Source organism: Gymnodraco acuticeps, unplaced genomic scaffold, assembly GCF_902827175.1.
Source record: "Gymnodraco acuticeps unplaced genomic scaffold, fGymAcu1.1, whole genome shotgun sequence".
NCBI classification, from domain to species: domain Eukaryota; kingdom Metazoa; phylum Chordata; class Actinopteri; order Perciformes; family Bathydraconidae; genus Gymnodraco; species Gymnodraco acuticeps.
The window spans coordinates 428,650-449,361 of NW_022992021.1; the positions used below are offsets into that span (position 1 = coordinate 428,650).

General features: G+C 40.7%; 1 protein-coding gene across 1 annotated transcript in view; it reads left to right on the top strand.

Annotated features, from left to right (window-relative positions):
• The window catches only part of xpo4 (exportin 4), a 71,435-nt gene that overhangs the window by 28,225 nt on the left and 22,498 nt on the right, over positions 1-20,712 (top strand). Inside the window, exons 8-13 of the mRNA XM_034201448.1 lie at positions 7,893-8,050; positions 16,574-16,748; positions 17,032-17,208; positions 17,488-17,630; positions 18,468-18,613; positions 20,401-20,578. Of these exons, the coding sequence (XP_034057339.1) occupies positions 7,893-8,050; positions 16,574-16,748; positions 17,032-17,208; positions 17,488-17,630; positions 18,468-18,613; positions 20,401-20,578 (977 nt within the window). The remainder of the gene's footprint in view (positions 1-7,892; positions 8,051-16,573; positions 16,749-17,031; positions 17,209-17,487; positions 17,631-18,467; positions 18,614-20,400; positions 20,579-20,712) is intronic.

Here is a 20,712-nt window from a genome sequence, read left to right on the forward strand (position 1 = left end):
ACACTGGTTGTTGTTTCTTGGTCTTTGGAGAAGCTGCTTCAGTCAATAAGCGGGAATTATTTTACTTGTTTTTACGACACTGAGAAAAAAGAGACACGGCTTTCCTTTGAATCTGAAGCCAAAGTTATTTTCTAAAAACCACACACGACTCATGATTGAAAAAATATGTCCACTATTCCCTTAGCCTCCTTTTAGATGCGTCCTTTCCTTCTTGTGTTGCTTTGTTTCAATAAGGTTGGCAACAGACACATCCTCGCCCCAGGAACATTTAAAGAAAATACCGATATGAGGCGGGATCTCTGTCGATACAGACACCGTCTAACACTTAAAGTGATGATTGAGAAGGCTTATTTACAAGTCGGTTAATACTTTATTTATGTATTTTATTGTAGGGAAATCCTACACAACGTGCCTCTAGGATTGATTGTCATGTTGTCACTTAAAACGTATTGACTTCTGGTGTTTCTATACGGGATAGCAACTGTCTTCTCACTTCAGCACCTTTTTCTTCTGCGTAAAAATATCTTCTAAATCCTCAGGTGTCTCTTACTCAGTTTAACATTGTGGTTATTTATGGTTGGTCTTTGGTACACTTGATAACCGTAAGACCAATAAATGCCTGTCTTATAGCTTCCTCCATGTAAATAAACAAAATATATACACATAAAAACACGGCATTAATCCCGAGAAATGTTTTAGTGTGATTGTTCTGCCTCTGAATTCACAAAGCAATCACTGATAACTGTGATTGGCTGCAAACAGCGGCAGTAATCAGAGGTTTGTAACACAAAGCGCTCAGCCCTAATCAGGGATTTGATTGGCCGCTCGCAGCAGTTAGGGGTTCGGGATGAATACAAATGTTTGTCATTTTTCGGTGGGTTCCCTTTGCTGCTGGAATCTGCAGGATGTGTTTTGTGTTGGTTTCAGTTTTCACGCCTTCGGTCTCATCTCTCGCTCTGGTATTTCTAGTAGCTCAACTGTTTGTTATTGTGAGACGGCTGCGGCACCGTCAGCTGTCTGCCTGTCTCTCTCTGTGTGTCTGTGTGTGAGTGTGTGTCTGTGAGTGTGTGTGTTACAGCATCCTCCTGGTGGAGTTGTGTGCATATCTGTCTCAGTGGGATTGTGTACATTTTAGTGTTGTGTAGTATTATTGTGTGTACCCTCTGCATTGGTCTGTGTAGTGTCTGTGTGTGTGTATTTGTTCAATTTAATGGGGGTCTCTCTCTGCTTTTCCAGCTGCTGTGTCTCCTCAGCTGTGTGGGGTAACAGGCTGCACATCCTAAGTGTGTATCTGTCTGTGTATGTGTGTGTCTGTGTTAGTGTGTGTGTCTGTGGGGAGGGGGCACTCAGAGACACGCGCCATCAGGGTCACAGTCCACTACAGACCAGTGGCAGGATTAGAGCCCGGCCCCAGGATTAGGGGCCCCTGTTAACAACCCCAGTAACCCACCCATCACACACACACTCGTTACACTGCTGAGGGACTCATGGGAGGGGGGGGGGGCGGGGTCTGTCCCTCTGTGGGTGGGTGTCTGTCAGTTTCCCATTAACTGGCTCCAGGGCTCCCTCAGCGATCAGGAGTTTACTGCAGGCTGCTGTTCTCATCACTCACGCATGGTTTTAGTACTAAAGGATTATTCTTAAAATCAGGAGTTTATTTGTATAGATTTCACTGTCATTGCTCGTGAGTTATTTGCTGAGTTCTGGGAACACAGCGGCATCACTAAAGAGAAGTCAGACAGCATGACAAACAGAAGACAAATGTAACAGTCAAACTGTGAAAGTACTACACACATGGCACACAGAGTTACCGATGGGTTATTAATGTTTCTGGTGCCCTCACACTTGATTTTCAACTCAAATTACTAATATAATAATCTCAAAACTTGACAGCTCTAGTTTCTAGTTTAACACTTAAATGTAGTTTCTTTTAAAGTATTTCTTTTCAGTCAAAAGCTAATGAGGTGTAATGTTGTTAACGGTCAGTGCCTTAAACCCCCAACCCCCTTGGGTGACCTGTTTGAACAAGAGAATTACAACATTAAGTATAGCATCATATCTAATGGGAATGATGGCCAAAACTATGACAATCAGATCCAAGTGGTAATACAAGTGCTGCAGCATACTGCCTATTCAAGCCAATAGCAAAACTAGATCATTATTGATGGCTATTGGTCCTGCGTGAAGCTTGAGATCGGGGGTCTCGTCTCTGATTGGACATGCACATCTTTTTTTAATTGGCTCACTAATAATGCAGTTTTGTAGCAGCCATTTTGTTTGCTGCTAACCCGTTGCTAACCCGTTGTTTAATCCAAAGCTTACAGTGTTTTTTCAAGGTGTCTTGTGGACAAGTATTCATCTTCTTTTCCACTTCAGCTGGTGACAACTCTGACTCAGAGATCGAGTGTTTTGAAGATGGATAAACAAAAGAAAGAAGGAGAATGTGTTGGAATAGAAAGGGGAGACAAACACAAGAGATTGAAGGGAGAAATACCATTTTATATGGAGTGAAACATGGATCAATTGGTGTGAGAGAGTGTGACGGAGATTTGGGGATAAATTGTCGTTGGTAGATTTAAAATGAAGAAGGACCCGGTGGTTGTTGGCGTTTGAAAATAACCACACTCCTCCTTTGTCGATTTAACACCTGGTGACCACAGTGAACGGAAAAAGAAAAGGGAGATTACACGAGCTGAGGCGTCTGTAATTTTGGCGCCAGCTGTGTGTTTGTGTTTCTCTGAGTCTTTAGTTTCTGTTTTGCTCCGAGTGATTGCAGAGCGGCTTCAAATTATGATTGAGTGTGTATCCACATGCAAACACAATTACACACAGACACACACATCACAGACTTCTTGATGCATCTGGGTTATTTCATTGCTTCAAATTGACATCTGTAAACACACACACACACACACACACACACACACACACACACACACACACACACACACACACACACACACACACACACACACACACACACACAACCCATGTGGTTTTTATGCAGACATCCATTTCTCCCTGAATAAACACATGTTCAGTGCTACTCACAAAATAGACACTGTAGCACTAACAGACACACAATACGTTAATATTTCAATCTTTCCTTCATTAGATTAGCAAAATACAGACACTCACGATAAGATAAGACCTTTATTGATCCCCGTAGGGAAACTCATGTGTTATAGCTGCAATAGAATAGGAGAGTACAAATGAGAATAAACACAGGGATAATAATATCTATATATAGTTTCTCAATTGAATTACAAGAGAATATATGATATCTACGGCAGGGTCGAACCGTCAGGGCCTTCAAGGTATTCAGAGAATTTCAGTGGTTTTGTGTTAGAAAAGAAAGCAACCAATCAGATCTTGTTCTGGGTCTCTGGGTAGAATCTCCTTCAACCAAGGTATTCTACATCCTTGATCGAATGCCCTGGCCGTTGCACTGAATGAGAGCGTACGTTTGGACTGACAGTTTGATCAACCAATCAGATATTGATTTGGCGCCAATGGGCGTGTTCTTTCAGAGTTCCCCTCGGTTCCAGGGTATTCTAGAAGGCCCGCTAGTTAACTGGCTCGAGACAGAGGAGCTAGATGAATGCGACGAAGCAATTCATGCCGTTTTATTGTTTTTAACGTTGAAATGACAAGTGCAACAGGTGAAGATGAAGATGTTGCGGAATTGTTGTGAGTACCCTTTTCAAGACGACAATTCAGTGAAAAGACGGACATTATAATGCCGCGGAAGGGGGGGGGGGGGGGGCGGCGGGGGGTGTGTGTGTCTACAGAAGGTCCGGTTGTGATAGACACGGTTCGCCACTGATATACGGTATCACTGTACAGCTACATGGTGATGGAAACCTCCCCCACTGTTCCTGGAAAGAGATAGCGGTGCAGAGCAGACAGAGTGAGTGGTTTGGTGTTTAGCCCGTAAACACAATCAGTGAGGAGAGCAGCGACTGATGAGGCTGCAGCTGATTCTCCTCAGACCCTCCTGCAGGCAGACAGTAACCCAATCTGAGAGGGAGGGAGAGAGAGAGAGAGGGTGATGGTGAAAAAGAGAGCAAAGACAATAAGTGGGAAGCTCAGTGTTGATTTGAAAAAAACAGAAAGATGAGCCTCTGAGCCCCCGAGGTAACAGACACCAGGCTTTGTCTCTTTCTATAAATACCACCATCGTTCTCCCCTCCTCTCTCTGTCGTCCAGCATCCTCTTCCCCTCACCCTCACCTCCTCATTGTCGACATACTTCTCTTCTCATCTCAGTTTTCAGCACATATTCTTCTCGCTTCGACTCTTTTCTCTCCAGTTATATTCTTTGTCCTTATTACAGCTGCGTACTGAACCCCAATACTTCTTTAGTACAGACAGAAATGTGTTTTCACAGGTACTCACATTAAGCATTCAACATTGCTTAGTAGGTAAAGATATGTGTACGTTTGTTTCTGGCTATTCTTTAATGCTCAGACAGCAGACACACCGCAGTTGTGAGCTGTAGATTTAGCTATAAAGAACTAGTTTGGGGATTTTATTATCCTTGGATCTTGTCCTATCTGAGAATCAAACACTGTCAGGTGACTGAAGTTGAATCTAAATGAGATTTGATACTTTTTGGAGGATAAATTAATACTTTTTTACTTAAAAATGCCAAGATTTTGTTTCTCCGATGCTTTATTCTCATATATGAAAGTAAATGAAATGTCTGGGTCTTACTTTCTTAGACATTATAATGAGCATGTTTCTCTATGTATTGTCATTGTTTATAATACACAATTAAACAAGAACATTATTATCTGAAGTCATCTGAAATGATTATTTGAAATTCAAAAGTTACAACCATATTTTATTTTGCAGTTCTTTATTTAGGCTTCTTTCTTGTGTGACCCTTTGTGTTGAGTCAACTTTTAACACGTTGCGTTATGCCGTTTTCATTTAATGCAAAAGAGTCTCACTCACTCACTCACTCACTCACTCACTCACTCACTCACTCACTCACTGCCAAAGCAACCGTAATAAGCACCAAATTAGCAACTTTGACAACGCCAACTCTGCAGATACCGACCCCATCGATTAATCAGCGAGCTGTCATCTGAGCTGCATGCCCAAAATGTTCCATATTGTTGTATCTTGTTCTCTCTCTCCTTTCTTCATTCCCACTCCCTGCATACTCACACACACACACACACACACACACACACACACACACACACACACACACACACACACACACACACACACACACACACACACACACACACACACACACACACACACACGTTGGGTATCTATAGTCAGACTCAAGGCGACTGACATTACTGGAATCGCATGGATCATTCGCTGGTGCAGCTGCTTTTTCAGAGCTCGCGCTGTTCAATCCTTTGGCCTTGCACTACCTCTCCCTTCCTTCCCTCCCACTCTCTCTCTCTCCCTCCCACTCTCTCTCTCTCTTGCTCACTCACTCGGCTCCCCCTCCTCTCACTGAGCTCTTCCAGAGGATGACTTCACGCTCTGGAAGAGGGCAGCAGCAGAAAAGACTACAGAGGCACTGGCTGCGTTACGTTAGCATCGGAGATCTCTTCCCAGCTGCTTTCGAGTAACGGGGCTCCAGAGGGGAGGAGGAAAAGCAGTGAGAAAGAATCTGAGGGGAGGGAGTAAGAAGGGGAAGAAGATTTGAGAGCAAGAAGAAGAAGAGAGAATTAAAGTTTGATTGCTTCTGCAATGGAGTCACGCACTCACGTGTTGTGTGGAGCCGATGAAGAAGCTCTCAGTCTGGATTTAAAAGGATGACAGTCAAAGAAGCGGGAGAAGAAAAAGAAACAGACGAAAAATCTTGGACCGGCTGAGAAGAAAGCCACAGGAGGAAGGTATTTGAGCTCCATGTAGTTCAGTCAGTGGAAACCCATGCTGCTGCTGTGTTAACTCTCAGTGCTGCTTCCTCACTGTAACTGTCTGTCTGTGACACAATGCTTCTTCCTCTGTTGTCGGAGCGTGACAGCTCAGCACGGACCAACCTCCAAATCCCACAATCAAACAGCAGCTCAGAGCCGAGATGAGACTGACTCGAGCAGTGCTTTTTCCACCAGGAGCCGGATATCTCCCTCTCTGGGTTTGATTGAGGCTGTCTGTGGGCTCAGACCAGCTCAGTGATTGTTAGTCTGAGGCCGGGGGTCACAGCGTCTGAAGAGACAGACGTGTTACAAAAAAATCAATTCGCAATTTCGTTTCAGCTCAGCTCTCCGGGTGCTGGGTGACGGCAGTGAGTATTATTCCTGACCGCTTTCAGCTGATCTGTTTCTGACAGTGGTGACAGGAGGACGAGGGGTTCACCTTTGTGTTCACCTTTGTGTTCTCGGTCAACGACTTTTCTGTTTCAAAGTGGTCTTCTGAATGCAGTTTGTTTAATAAGTCCACTGACGTAATGCATGAAAGTATCACCAGAACATTTGCTTTTACACTCACTGTATCTAAGGCGATGTGACCGAGGGTCCCTCTTTCTCCCTCCGTAGACGCGTTAGGCATTTGCAGGGATAAAAAGTCTTAAACAATAATTGGATTCAGTTAAAGTAAAAGCCTTAGAAAGCAGTAAAATGCTTACATTTCACTTACAAAGGTCTAAAATATTTCTACTACTCTTTTGTGGATTGTTGGGAGAGAACTGACCAGAGTGTTTTGTGATTTAAAATGTAAAATTCTTATTTTATTTTTGTATACGTCAGCACCGTCAAACTTGTAACACTCCCTTGAGTAGCTACACTAGGTTGCATCAAGAAGATATAATTGGTTAGTGTCGATCTTAGAAAAAACTTAATTCTGTTAATTCCTTCGTTTATTTGGGGTGAATTTGAACCTGGTTCTTTTTTTTATACAGTGAGTACAAGTTATATAAAAGTGGTGTACTATTAATTCACATTCAGTAAAATGCATACAATTTTAAGACTTACATTTAAGAAAAAAGTTAATATCCCATCCCATTTCTTTGAGTCAAATTAAATCAATTATTCAAAATGAAAAATATAAAGTTAGACCTAGACTCCGTACTGTACCACAACTAATTCAACAGAGACTTGTATGTATCGAAAATGATAACACCGGTTTAATATAAATTACAAACGGCACAGAGGAACCGAGCAGACGTTTTTAAAACACCTCGCCGACATGTACTCAAATTGTGTCGCTGAATATGTCTCTGCTCTGTAGGTGATCCTGACCTCTGACCTCTCTTAGGAGCTACAAAATGTTTTGCTCTTGCTATATGAGGCACAATTAAAAAGATAAATAATATGCTGATTCTCCTGTTTTCACATCTCTATAGTATAAACACACCTTCTCTGTTTTACTCCTTTTAGTTTATTTCTTTTCAGCAAGGTCTTTTTTTCTATGTAATGGCATTCAAGTCTTTAACTCTAAGCGTATTCTCCGGCTGTTATCTAGAAAAAGCCCTCTGAGAATGTCGGGTAGATGCGTTGCAGTCCTGCAGGTGGTCGTGTGAATCGGGGAGAATTTGAAACACTAACTCAGACTTTAGCTTTGCCACCGTAAATCAGACAGTGAAATAAATGAGTGTTGCATATTGCAGGAGGTCCTGAAGACGATGCTGATATGTCTGAATTTATTTAAATAGTTAAAAGCAAGTTTGTGGAGAAGGTTTTCCATATATTTGAAGTCGGTCTGTTCTTTTGTGAGTGCTTTTATTTCCAACACAAATCTAAAGTGCTCCTACTCCTACTACTAGGCTGGGTCAAAAGCAGAGAACAAATGTCACTGTGTGCTCTGCATGTGTGACCATTAAAGAGGGTTTCATCGCTCCAATTCTATTCTGCTGGTTCATTGATAAGATTCCTCTGTTATACCTCGTAGACTAAGACCTACATTTCTTCTGTCCTGCTGCAGGTACACAGGAAGATCCGCGAGGACTCGGACATGGCTCAGGACTCTCTGCAGTGCCTGGCCCAGCTGGCCTCCATGCACGGGCCCGTGTTCCCCGATGAGGGCGCGCAGGTGTCCTACCTGGCCCACCTGGTGGAGGGTCTGCTCAGCATGATCAACGGGTCAGTGCTGCTCTTTACTCTCAGTCTGCTGGTGTCTCTGATAGCTACACAGTCGTTCTGTTTGTACTAAATCTTTATTTTTTTGTAATAGATTTTTTATTGACATTTGGCAGCAAACAATTAGTGTTTTTTCGAGACATAGTAATTGTACATCTTAAGTTTGTCTGTCCGAAATGCCTTTAAAAACAGTCAAAAGTACAAACAATACGAGCATTAGGGAGTGATCAGGACTTCACAGTTAAATCATACGTTTGTAAAAATAAAATCTAGCCTATGAGGTTTTACGAAATCAGTCCACTTTCTCCATCGTGACACAAATAGTTCCAGTTTGTGATTGACAGATGATGTTATCCTCTCCATTTTGTAAATGTCCGTTGTAATATCCATCCATTAAAGTCTGGTGATAAGAGCTTTTTTACTCGCCACCAGCAACAGATTTAATAAACATTTTGTCTTTTTTAGTCTGCACTAAATCTTTCTTAACCAGGCTAGTGGCAGCGCTTTGTGGATGGCAATGTTAGTCTGTCACCACTTTGACTGAGACAGAAATATCTCAACAACTATTGGATTGATTGCCATTACATTTTGTACAGACATTGAAGACCGTAAGGCTTGCTGGCTTTCAGTGGCAGAATCCCAGCTCGAAAGTTAAAGAACCCACAGCTCACAAAGCTCAAAGCAGTAACCCGCACAGCGTTTGAAATGTAAGGCAAAGCAGGCAAGATACGTTTATGTTTGTCACATTTCTTGAACAAGGTTGTTTCTTTTAGTGCTTTATATAAAAAACATTACAATTTGAAAACTAAAAAAGCTATAAAATTATAAATCCTTTGTTTACTTGTGTAACATTATCATATTACTATGTTAGTCTCACGCTTCTATTGGCTAGCGCTCCAACACATTGTACGTGATAGGCTAAGGGGCGGGACATCTCTTAGCGGTTGACCAATCACAACAGAGCCGGCCAGAGTAGAGATACAAATATGAACTGGAAAATCAACATATACTGGCCCCTTTTGAAATGTTCCACTAATATGAACGCAGGATGAAATACACAGACGGGATGAGATGGGTATGTGTGCAAAAAGAGGGTGGAGTCCATTAAAACAACCAGACTGCAGACTTTGGTAAATCCCCAGATGGAGAAGCAGTCCACATTCAGGGGATTAGAGAATATTACATTGTTTTTGTTCCAGTTGATATAAGCAGTCATTCAAGTCTTTTCATCACGTCACATTAATCCCTCTCATGCTTTATTCTGAACATTTGGCAAGTCTTGATAGTGAGGCTTTAGAAACCACAGAAGGAACTAATTCAGACCTGCCTTTTGAAAGCAGCTCCCCTCGGGATGCTGAGCTTATTACACAACCGCTACACTAAAATAAATGAACTTTCCCTTTGCTAAATGAATCTTACTGCGCAGTGATGTATTGGAAAATAGTGCGCAAAAATCACATGAAGTCAAAAAGCCAAACTTGGACTACACTAACTGAATCATTTCTGTAATAAGCTCTGCCTTTTATATGTTTAAATCTAAATGTAATGGGTTATTTTAATAAAACCTCAGCTGGTCTTTTCCACTGAAGTATTCAAGAAGCAGGATCAGTGAGCAGAATAACTTTAATAAAACCTTGGCTACCGTCTCAGTGGCTGTTTATCTCCCTCTGGCATCTCAAGGATTTAATGTTGCTTAAATTCAGAGACTCAACAAGTGATGGAGGTCAGCGCAGCAGAGATGTGAGTCACGCTGAGCCATTTCTGCTTTATTTACAGGAAGTAAGTGCTTGTTGAGTCTGTGATTTAATGGGTTCTGATTTAGCATCTGCACACTCTGTTACTGAACTGAAGACAAGCTCTTCTCTCTCTCCAGGCGGTTTAAAGGTAGGTAGGTAAGAATGGAGAAACCAGCTCGAGTGCGCTAGAGTTTGAAAATACACAACCGAAAAAAATCTGCCCCTTCCTTCAGACTTCCTCACAGAGCCCCTCCTCCAACACACACGAACGCGCACATGACCAATGAGGGCACGAGGTAAGTTTGTGCCCAGATGGAAGGCTGACAGGCAGGTAGGCCATCCAGTTATTTTAGCCGGGCCGGCTCAGATGATTGGTCGTGGTTTTTACAGTGCCACGGATGACTTTTTGTATGTATTTATTGTCAAAGCATTTAATATATTCATTGCTCTCGGGATGTTAAGAGCATTCCATGGAATATAACAAAAAGTGTTTCTGAAGTGAATTACCTACCCCACCTTTAATAATAGGTAAAACCCAATTTGGTGTTTGACTTTGTTGAAGGGAACTTTTAATCTAATTTAATCTCCCAAAGTTGATGGCTAAAATTACAAAAATATAGTTTTGAAAAAGTGAAATAGTGCAATAAGAGTCTATATGCAAGTTATTGAAATAGGATATATAGGTAAATAGAAACATAATTTTGAAGTAGCAGCCAGATGAATATTAGGGATGTTGTTTCAGCTGTTCAGGTGTGTAACAGTCTTATTGCCTGTGGGATGAAACTGTCCCTGCGTCTGGACAGAGGCAGAAAGAGAAAGTAATTGTGCTTTTTACAGCGCCACGGCTTCCACTGATGACATTTTGTTATGTATTTATTGTCAAAGCATTTAATATATTCATTGCTATCGGGATGTTAAGAGCATTCCATGGAATATAACAAAAAGTGTTTCTGAAGTGAATGACCTACCCCACCTTTAAGTGTAAATCAACACTGCACAAAAACACTTTTTTTTAAGCGTGGCGTCTATATATCAACTGGAAATCAAGGCAGATGCAATCGAAAAAACGAACATTTGATTTAGAAAGGAACAAAATAATTGATTGATCTGAGTTAGTTTGGGAAATATTCAACAAATATTCAACATAGATCATATCTAATGTTCTTTACCTTTTTATATCGAGGTAGTTAAATCTGGTTGTAATGGACTATTGTGGGAAATCAATTCAATCCAATCGGTTTCTTTATGAGATCATTTTTGCATAGTTATTTTATTGATTGACCATTTCTCATTAGATTTTCCAGAAGAATTAGCTATATCAGATGTATTAAAAGATTTCTGGATGTACAACATGTAGAATTCTTGACAATAAAGCTGACTTTGACTTTTTTTGACTTTGTATAATAATATCCGTATTCAGTCAATTTTAGTATTCCAAGATAAATGTGTACATTAGTTAAGTGTTAAGATAAGAGGTTTTATTTAGTGGTATGTTATATATGCACTTCACTATAAAAGACATATTGCAGACATATGAAGTAAACAATTAATCTATCCGTTCTATTTTGACGATTTAATGATAAAATAAGCTACTAAATAATTATATTCCAACTTTTCTTAAAATAAAAAGGGAAAAATAAATGAAATTAATAAATGCAGAACTAAGTCTGATAATGTGAGGATTGTTACACTTTGAGAGAAAATGATTGAACCTGTGAGCTAAAACTATTTTTGATTGATGATATTTTGGTGGGAAATTCGGGCAAATTTTCAGCATTACAGGATTTTCATTACTCATAAAGATGCATGGAAATGGCATTGGTTTTCACTCCAATAAAGTGTGTGTCTACTCAGTATTTAGCTTAATTTATTTAGCTGAAATCCCTTTACTAAGCAGTTCTGAACCTGAGCAAACAAAATCATTTTTCATTTCTTAAGCTCAGCCTCCAAACCAATTCTCCTAATCCTTCCTGCAGCGGCGACATTTTGGACTTCGGAGTCAAGAGTCTGTAATCAGAGCGTCCAATGAGAAGAAATGCAGCACTTGTTTTTATCCTTTGTCCTGCAGAATGAATCAAACACTCGATCTGCACTCAACAAATCAAGGAAATCATTTTCGATTTACAGAGAAATAATAGAATATACTTAATGTCAGGGAATAATTTCGCCCTACATGTTTACCTTTTGCCCTCTGACGCAGATGCCCAACCTTGAGCAGCCGTTATCTCCCATAAGGAGGGGCTGCCCTAGCAAGTTGTTGTTGTTACCAGTTTGTGACCGGGCAACTTTCGGTCAGAGAGTTATTTTTGTGGGACACCTGGAACACATCCTTCTCGGGGTGTAGATGACCCCGAGCCATAAGCGACAACAAATGTGATCCAGTATCCTCAGCTGTTTAGTCTATCTTTTGAAGAATGTTGATTATTACACTCTGAACTAGTTAAAACCTCGAGCTACAGGAGGGGTCTTCAGAATTGATTGTGGCATCTCAACCGTGTGGTCAGATCGTGGCCCGTGACATGTCGTGTGAATTCTCCGGTCGAAGCTCCAAATAAACCGTCAGTGTTTGACATCAAAGCTCCAGCTCTCCTCGTTTCTCAATAGGCGCTTTCACACCGGAGTACTTTTCCCAGTATAGTTCCGATAGTTCTTGAAATGTTGCGTTCACACCAAATAAATCCGGAACTAGGACTTAGTTCATGAGAACCGTTTCACCCCCTTTTCAGTCCCTGCTAGAGAGCAGGTACTTTCATGGGAGAAAAAGGTTCCCATTTCTGATTGGCTGGGCGGATTGCAAACCACGCCCCGTAAAACTCTGAAAAGTTTTGTGAAGCCGCCATTGTATTTGCTGGCATTAGCATTATTAGCATTAGCATTAGCCCCGCACACAAACGCAGAGAGAATAACTTATGGCAACACAAAAAAAAAATGGGAGCGGTGGAGATGAGGAGGTGTCGGCGTTCTGGCGATTTACTCGGAAGGTCCCCAACTCCGGGGACTTCCGGCCGGGGACTTCGGGGGGCAGTATACGCCGTGAAGTTGTTTGCGGCCTGCCAGTAAATCCCAAAGCAGAAGAAGAAGTAACGTCAGCGGCTTCATTTGCCTAATCCACCCCCAGGGACTTATTCCGGTGTGAACGCGATCTGGATTTAGTTCATGAGAACTAAAGAGTTCTGATGAACTAAGTACTGGGAACTAAGTACGACAAAGTACTTGATGTGAAAGCGCCTTTTGAGTCCTGACTCCATTGCTACAGAAGTTTCCCCCATACTTAAGGTGTGTGTCGTTAAAGAAACAGAACCATAGGGCCCTTTCAGTCTGTGATTCTCGTATGGCTTGAAATAGAAGTTGTTGTGTTGCCCTGAGGCTTTGTTTGGAGCCCATTGATTGTTCTGTGTGCATCACCGAGAATACGTGTATTTAGGGCTTCAGGAGAATGCATTAAAGCAGATTACTGCTCTGTTTTTAGCAGCTAGTGAGGCAGCGGTTCGGGTCATACACCAGTTAAAGAACATTTAGAGGGAACACTTTCCCCTTTCTCACCTTGTTATGCCAAAGTGCACTCAAGCAGAGCACTCTTCCTCTGTTGTAAAATAAGTCTGCCAGTGCTGCAACGAATGTCTATTTATATTACAGATTGGTTCATTCTAATAAAAAGTCAAACTATGAAAAATAGAGCTATTTTTCATCGTTTTTTAAGGCCTTTATTTCAACCTGCCTCGAAAGTTATATTGTTCACTCAATACAGCTGCAAGACTTTTAACAATAATTCATTAGCCGATCTTATTACCCCCCCCCCCAGCCTTAAATTGATCTTGCCAAAATGGACCCTAAAAAAGTTACAATGGAGCGACCAGAAGATTGAACTCCACTGTGCTCCTTAAATGTCTATTGACTTAATGCACTGTATTTAATGTATGGTACTTATTGAAGTGATTAAGTGAGTGCTTTGTATTATTCTCTCCAGGTTTAAAAATCTTAACAATACTTTTTATTGACACACTTGTTTCAGTTATACGAAGAAACACCATTTTTCGAACGTTGACAACACAAGCAGCCATAAATATACTCTGCCTATACGAAGAAGTCAAAACATAGCAACATATTTATTAAATCACTGGCAATCTGTTCAGAGAATACAAAGTGTACAAATGCAACCAGACACCATTGCAACACTGCTACAGACCTTTCTGTATAAGAAAGTGATGCTCAGTTCCTATCTCTCTCTGCCTATATGTATTCCATCCATTTTTTGTAATCATGCTGTGGCCCTAACGTAGTCACTTTGTATCCGTAAATAAAACAAGTTATAGGTTAGTGGAGGTTTTTAACATAAATAGCAGTGTTCATAGTGTGTGATTATCTATTTACAGTCAATAAATATAGAGGAACTATTTTATGATCGTTTGTGGGTGTGTCTGTAGTCAAAGGCAAGGCAAGTTTATTTTATAGTCAAAGGGGGTTCTGATCTGAATTAAGGGTCCACACTCGCATGTATAAATAAATAAATGAAACACACACACCATGTGACACAGTTAGTAGGGGTCTCTCCCTCCTCTCTCCCGCTCCGTTTGTAATCACCTATTTTTGGAGCTTTTTTCCAATTGCCTCATCGGAAGACCATGCGGAGAGGGATGGCCGATCTGCAATGATTGAACAGTTCTGCTCGCAATTGAATTCCAACTCCATCTGATAGGGATTAGCGAGGCCTCTCACACAGCGTGCCTCTGACCAGCTGTGCTGAGGTGTGTCGGCTCAAACACAAACTCACGGCTCAGACTTTTTTTTAGATTCTGCAAAGGCAAAGATATGCAGGAAACCTCAAGAGGTGATGAGGGTTTTTGGTAAATTCCCCCTTGAGTGTCAGCACATGGCATATTTAGACTTTCTTTTAATATCTTTGCAAAAATGTAGAACGTAGAAAAACATGTTTGCATTGCATAAGAACACTTTATATCTGTCATCTTATTATCTTATGACCAAAAATATATGTTTATTTATCGAACTCTAAAATACTCTGCCCATTAAATGTCTATGTTTCTATTATTTAAATACATTTTTGCCTGTAAAATGTCAGGTTTTGCCAACTGACAGCTATTAATATGTATAATTAATAATAATATAATTTCATCTGTAGTTATTTTAAATGTGTGTTAGGTGTGATGCATTTATTGACATTTGTGCAGTCATATTTTCAGCAAACTTTGTGTAGTTGTACGGTTTTATAACTTAATAACAGGACCATTTATTTTTGTGTTAATGTTTTTAGATTGTTGTATATATTTTCCGTGTCACCCTGCAGTGCTGCGACTACAGAGACACATTTATTATCAAGTATGTTTTCAATTAGGAACACATTTTTGGATAAAACCCAGCACTTCCAGCCTGATTCCCTGTTTTGTTCAACGGACCTTTCCCCCCCTTTTGTTCCTCTCGTGTCCCTCACATTCATTGGATTTAGACTTTTGTTTTTGTTTCCTCTATCTGCTTGCTCACAGTTATTTCTCATGTGGTAGGTCACGCAATCCTCCCATTTGTTGCAGGCTATTTAAATGATTAATGTCTTCCTATTACAATCATACCTTATTACAATACCTCCTCACATTAGTTGTACAGGCACTGTGGTTAGGTCGGTCCTGATTGTGTACATTTCAAATGACAAACTTATTTTAAAAATGTAATATGATTTTAGCGTGTCCACACATGTCACTTCACTACACTCCGTCCTACGAGGAGTGTAATTACAGCCATTTGTTCTATCATGTTGTACTCTGTGCACTGCACTTTGAGGCCGAAATACCATAAATATAACCTCAGATGCAGCTGTGGAAACTGCTCAGGGGTCACCAGGGGGTAAAGTGGAAATTGACCCCAGTTTAGCCTCAGCCTGCAGAGTGGAAACTGTCCTTCCTCGAGCCAAAGCACGAGTCAGATTTAAAAATGGAAAATTACGGGTTTGACAATTTCGGTCAAGACATGCAAATTGATTTTTACCACTAAACGTGATGCCAGTGGATTCTTACAATCACAAGGAATCGACTGGTACACGCTGTACTGAGTTTCAAGTTAAAATCGCACCTTGAGATTCTGTAAACGGCGTTAGGCAAAAAGAGAATAAGTTGTAAGAAGTCTTCCACATAAAGTATTTTGAACTTAAAGGTAGGGTAGGTAATTCACTTCAGAAACACTTTTTGTTATATTCCATGGAATGCTCTTAACATCCTGATAGCAATGAATACTTTGACCATAAAAAAATGTCATATGTGGAAGCCGTGGCGCTGTAAAAAGCACGACCAATCATCTAAGCCGGCCCGGCTAAAGTAACTGGATGGCCTACCTGCCTGTCAGCCTTCCATCTGGGCACAAACTTATCTCGTGCCCTCATTGGTCATGTGCGCGTTCGTGTGTGTTGGAGGAGGGGCTCTGTGAGGAAGTCTGAAGGAAAGGGCAGATTTCTTTCCGCTGCGTAGTTCTAGCGCACTCGAGCTGGTTTCTCCATTCTTACCATTCTACCTTTAACTTTTAAATCCAGGCTGAAGACTTTTCTTTTTGCCGCTGCTTTTAATTGATAATGTATTCATATCTCACACTGCACTGTAACTTTTATTCACGTACCTTTTTGTAATTCATGTTTTATTATCTTTGCTTTTAAATGCCATTTTATGATATGTTTCTCAATGTCTTTCATTTTTGTAAAGCACTTTGAATTGCCTTGTGTTGAACGGTGCTATATAAATAAACTTGCCTTGCCTTATTTTAATTAACCTTTTTTTCCATGCTTAATCCTCAGGATTGAGATCGAGGACTCGGAGGCGATGGGCATCTCAAACATCATCTCCAATCTGATCACCATGTTTCCTCGAACATGTCTGACGGCGCTGCCCAGCGACCTCTTCACCTCCTTCATCAACTGCCTCACGCTGCTCACCTGCTCGTTCGGACGCAGCGCCGCCCTAGAGGAGGTGGTGAGTAACAACACCTTCATCTTTCAAGTCATTCATTGTTTTATTTCTATTTGTATTCCACACACTATCTTGTCTTCTCATTTTACTGTAACTCCGTCATATACAATGTTGTTGTTTGTTTTTAATCTGTGAAGCCCACTGAGACGAACTTGTTTTGTGATATTGGGATATACAAATAAAGTTTGATTTGATTCAAGAGAACAGAACCCAGAGATGTGAATACTCTCATTGTAATAAAGATTGTTTTGCTGACATCCATTTCGCTCTTTGTCTGTTCCCTCAGCTGGATAAAGACGACATGGTTTACATGGAGGCGTACGACAAGCTGCTCGAGTCGTGGTTGACGCTCGTTCAGGACGAGGAGCATTTTCCTCGCGGCTGCTTCGTCCAGCCGGCGATCCAAGTCTTCAACTCGTACATCCAGTGTCACCTAGCTGCTCCTGACGGCACCCGCAACCTGGTGAGACTCTTGAGACTATACTACTTCTCATTAATGATAAACACAGTGTGATTTACTGAAGGAAGGCGAGTCGGTTTTAAAAAATGTAAGGCCGACCTTAAATAAAAAGGTGTTAAAAGATAGAAGTAAAGAGTGTTATAATATTTGATCTACTTGTGCTTAAAATAAAATGTATGCATTATGTATTTGACTATTTAAGTGTACATGGAGACATCATTGATTAATTGTGTCATTATGAAAAATCCTTCTCTTCTTGACACTTTTAACTTCATCTTTCAGTCAGTGAACGGCATATCGTCTCACGAGGAGGAGGAGATCAACGAGCTGCAGGAAGACGACAGAGAGCTGTTCTGCGATCAGCTGTCCAGCATCGGCATGTTGGGACGAGTGGCCGCAGACCACTGCATCCCCCTGCTCACAAAGTAAACACACTAAACATAACCCAGTACTTCATATCCTCTCCTGTAGTCCTAAATGTATTCAACCGGTGTGTAAAACCTGATTTGTATATCTTAACTAACAGAAATACATTCGTAAACAAAACAATTGGTTCTCTAGTTTTGCGCGATATTAGATTAGATCTTTATTATAGTCCAAGAGGGGTATTTGTTTTCACATCTGCTACACAACAGATATACATTCACATAGCAACATATATGTGGCAACATACAGATAAACAGAGTGCAAGAAACTTCATTTAGGCATCCATATTGTGTCTTTAGGGATTTTAAAAGTGTGGCAAAGTTTAGTTTGCATTACTATAAATGTATTGGAGTTTCAGTGTGATCCTGGAGTTCAGACTATTTCGTTGACTAAAACGATGACGAAATGTGTTCGTCAACGACCTTTTTTTCCATGACTAAGACGAGACAATGACGAGACGGCACCGACGTCAGTAAACAATAACTATAACGAAATCTACACGCAATATCGTTGACGAAAAGTGACGAGACGAAATATTATCAAAGATAACGTTACATCTGATAGTCAGTTTTTTTCATTGACAAAAAGTAGGGTTAGTTGTCTTTGACTAAAATAAGACTAAAATGTTCAGACTTTTAGTCGACTAAAACTTGACTAAATAAAAACAGGATGAATGTGACTAAATATGACTAAAACTAACAAGGACATTTGATACAGGACTAAGACTAAAACTAAATATAAAAATAGCTGACAAAATTAACACTAGTTCAGACGGTATCAGCAGCAGTGTTTCCTGTGTTAACATTGTCTCTGTGTCGCCCCCCCCCCCCCCGCAGCCTGCTGGAGGACCGGGTGACGCGGCTGCACGGCCAGCTGCAGAGGACGCAGCAGCACCTCATGGCCACCTCCGACCCCGAGTCCATGGACCGCAAAGTCCTGGACGACCTCTACGAGGACATCCACTGGCTCATACTGGTCTCAGGTCAGCAGCAGGACATCACACTTTGTTTCTTTGTGTCTATTTATTTTAGAAAATGTTGTTGGGGTTGTCTGATCTTCCTTTTAATTTTCTCAATTAAGTGTTTCTGTTTGCAAACCTTTCTTTATACATCAAACTAACTACATGAATTACATAGGGCATTTTTTAACCCCTGTTCCTGGTGATAGTACAGTATGCGACCATTATGTTTTATACATGTAAATTAAAATAGCTGATTTTAGAGTGTACGCACACACAGGATATTACACACACAATAAATTATACTTAAACAAGGATTTAAAAAACATAAATATAAACTACACTTGCAGTCAGTGTTAATTTCGTCAACGAAAACTAAGACGAAAAATGTTCGTCAACGACCTTTTTTAAATGACTGAGACGAGACGATGACGAGCTAAAAATAGATTCTTGATCATAAAAACTATGACGGAATGTATATTTAGTTTTCGTTGGCGAGACGGGACTAAGGTGTTAATGGTGGACTATCGGACATTCAAAATGCAGGATATTTTTCCCCAAGTGTCCATCTTGTCTGTCAAAATGCATCTTACGTTTCTAACTTGCAATATCATTATTTCTGCTCTCTTCACTCCAGAAGAGCGATCTCCCTGTGTCTCTCTCTGTGTGCGGGGGGCGGGGCCTAACTCTCTCCCTCTCTCTCTGTGTGTGCGGGGGCGGGGCCTAACACTCTCTCTGTGTGTGCGGGGGGCGGGGCCTAACTCTCTCCCTCTCTCTCTGTGTGTGCGGGGGCGGGGCCTAACAGACACGCTGCAGCGGCGTGCACACAGATTTTTAAGAGTAGTAGTACCGTTAAAAACCTTAACGACACCCATCCCTAGATATTACACAAGTAAAGTGTTAAGAGAGTGAAATGTTGCTTTACGAATTTCAACACTTGACGCTGTCACGTTGATTCTAATTTCAGATTCCTGTGTTTGTATGTCCTGTATGTATCCTGTATAACTGAATTGGTTTAAAGAGAGAAAACATTTTGACTAAAACGTTTTGAGTTTTTGTCAACTAAACTAGACTAAAACTATGATGGATAAAAAGGACTAAAATGTGACTAAAACTAACCATTTTCGTCTAAAGACTAAAGTAAGTATTACAAGTATTACAGATATCTAAACATATTTAAATATATATATTAAGAGGGTTTAGTTTCCACATATTCTCACATGGTTTTATGTCACGCATAGCACTGAAAAAAGCACTTCTAAAAAAGCTGTATGATGGTCTCATACACTTGTTATAGTTTTCATAAATAACTTTAACAGCGCAGTTTATCCCACATAAAATCTGACTTTATTTGTAGACCAGACAGAAAACAGGGCTCCACCCGGCTCTGTGGGTTTGTGTTGATGAAATATTGTCTGGATCAACATCATTAAAGACGTGTCAACTTGCCTTAAGCAGCTGCCTTTTTAAAGTGAAATCTGTTATATTATGATCAGCAGATATTGTGGAGTAAAATAAAATACTAAAACTGGTAAATGTGTGCGGTGGAAAATCGACTTTATGTTGTTTAGTTGTTGTCACACCTGTTGATATTCACAAGGCCAATAATGTTGGTTATTGGTGTTATTCGAATGTAGAGCTGTAACAAAGGAATATACAGATGTGTACACCGAGGGTTTAAGACACACCAATTACATAAAGGCTTATTAGACATTGCAAACTATACGGAAATGATTTGTTATGTTAAAAGTTTTAAAGAAGCCTTAAAATCTGAGATAGCCGGATCTAACATGTGTCTGTTCCTCCTGCAGGTTATGTATTAGCAGACGACTGCCAGGGAGAGACCCCTCTGATCCCCTCGGAGGTGATGGAGTTCTCCATAAAGCACTCGACAGAAGTGGACATCAACACGACGCTGCAGATCCTCGGCTCCCCGGGCGAGAAGGCCTCCTCCATCCCGGGCTGCAACCGCACCGACTCCGTCATCAGGTACTCATCCTGATCAAGAGCCATTTCAAAATCATTGGTAACACTGTATATTAAGGTACATCAATTCACCATCAACTGGTTGTTAATCAACATGCATGTTAGCAGAATATTGGCTCTTTATTAGCCATTATAAA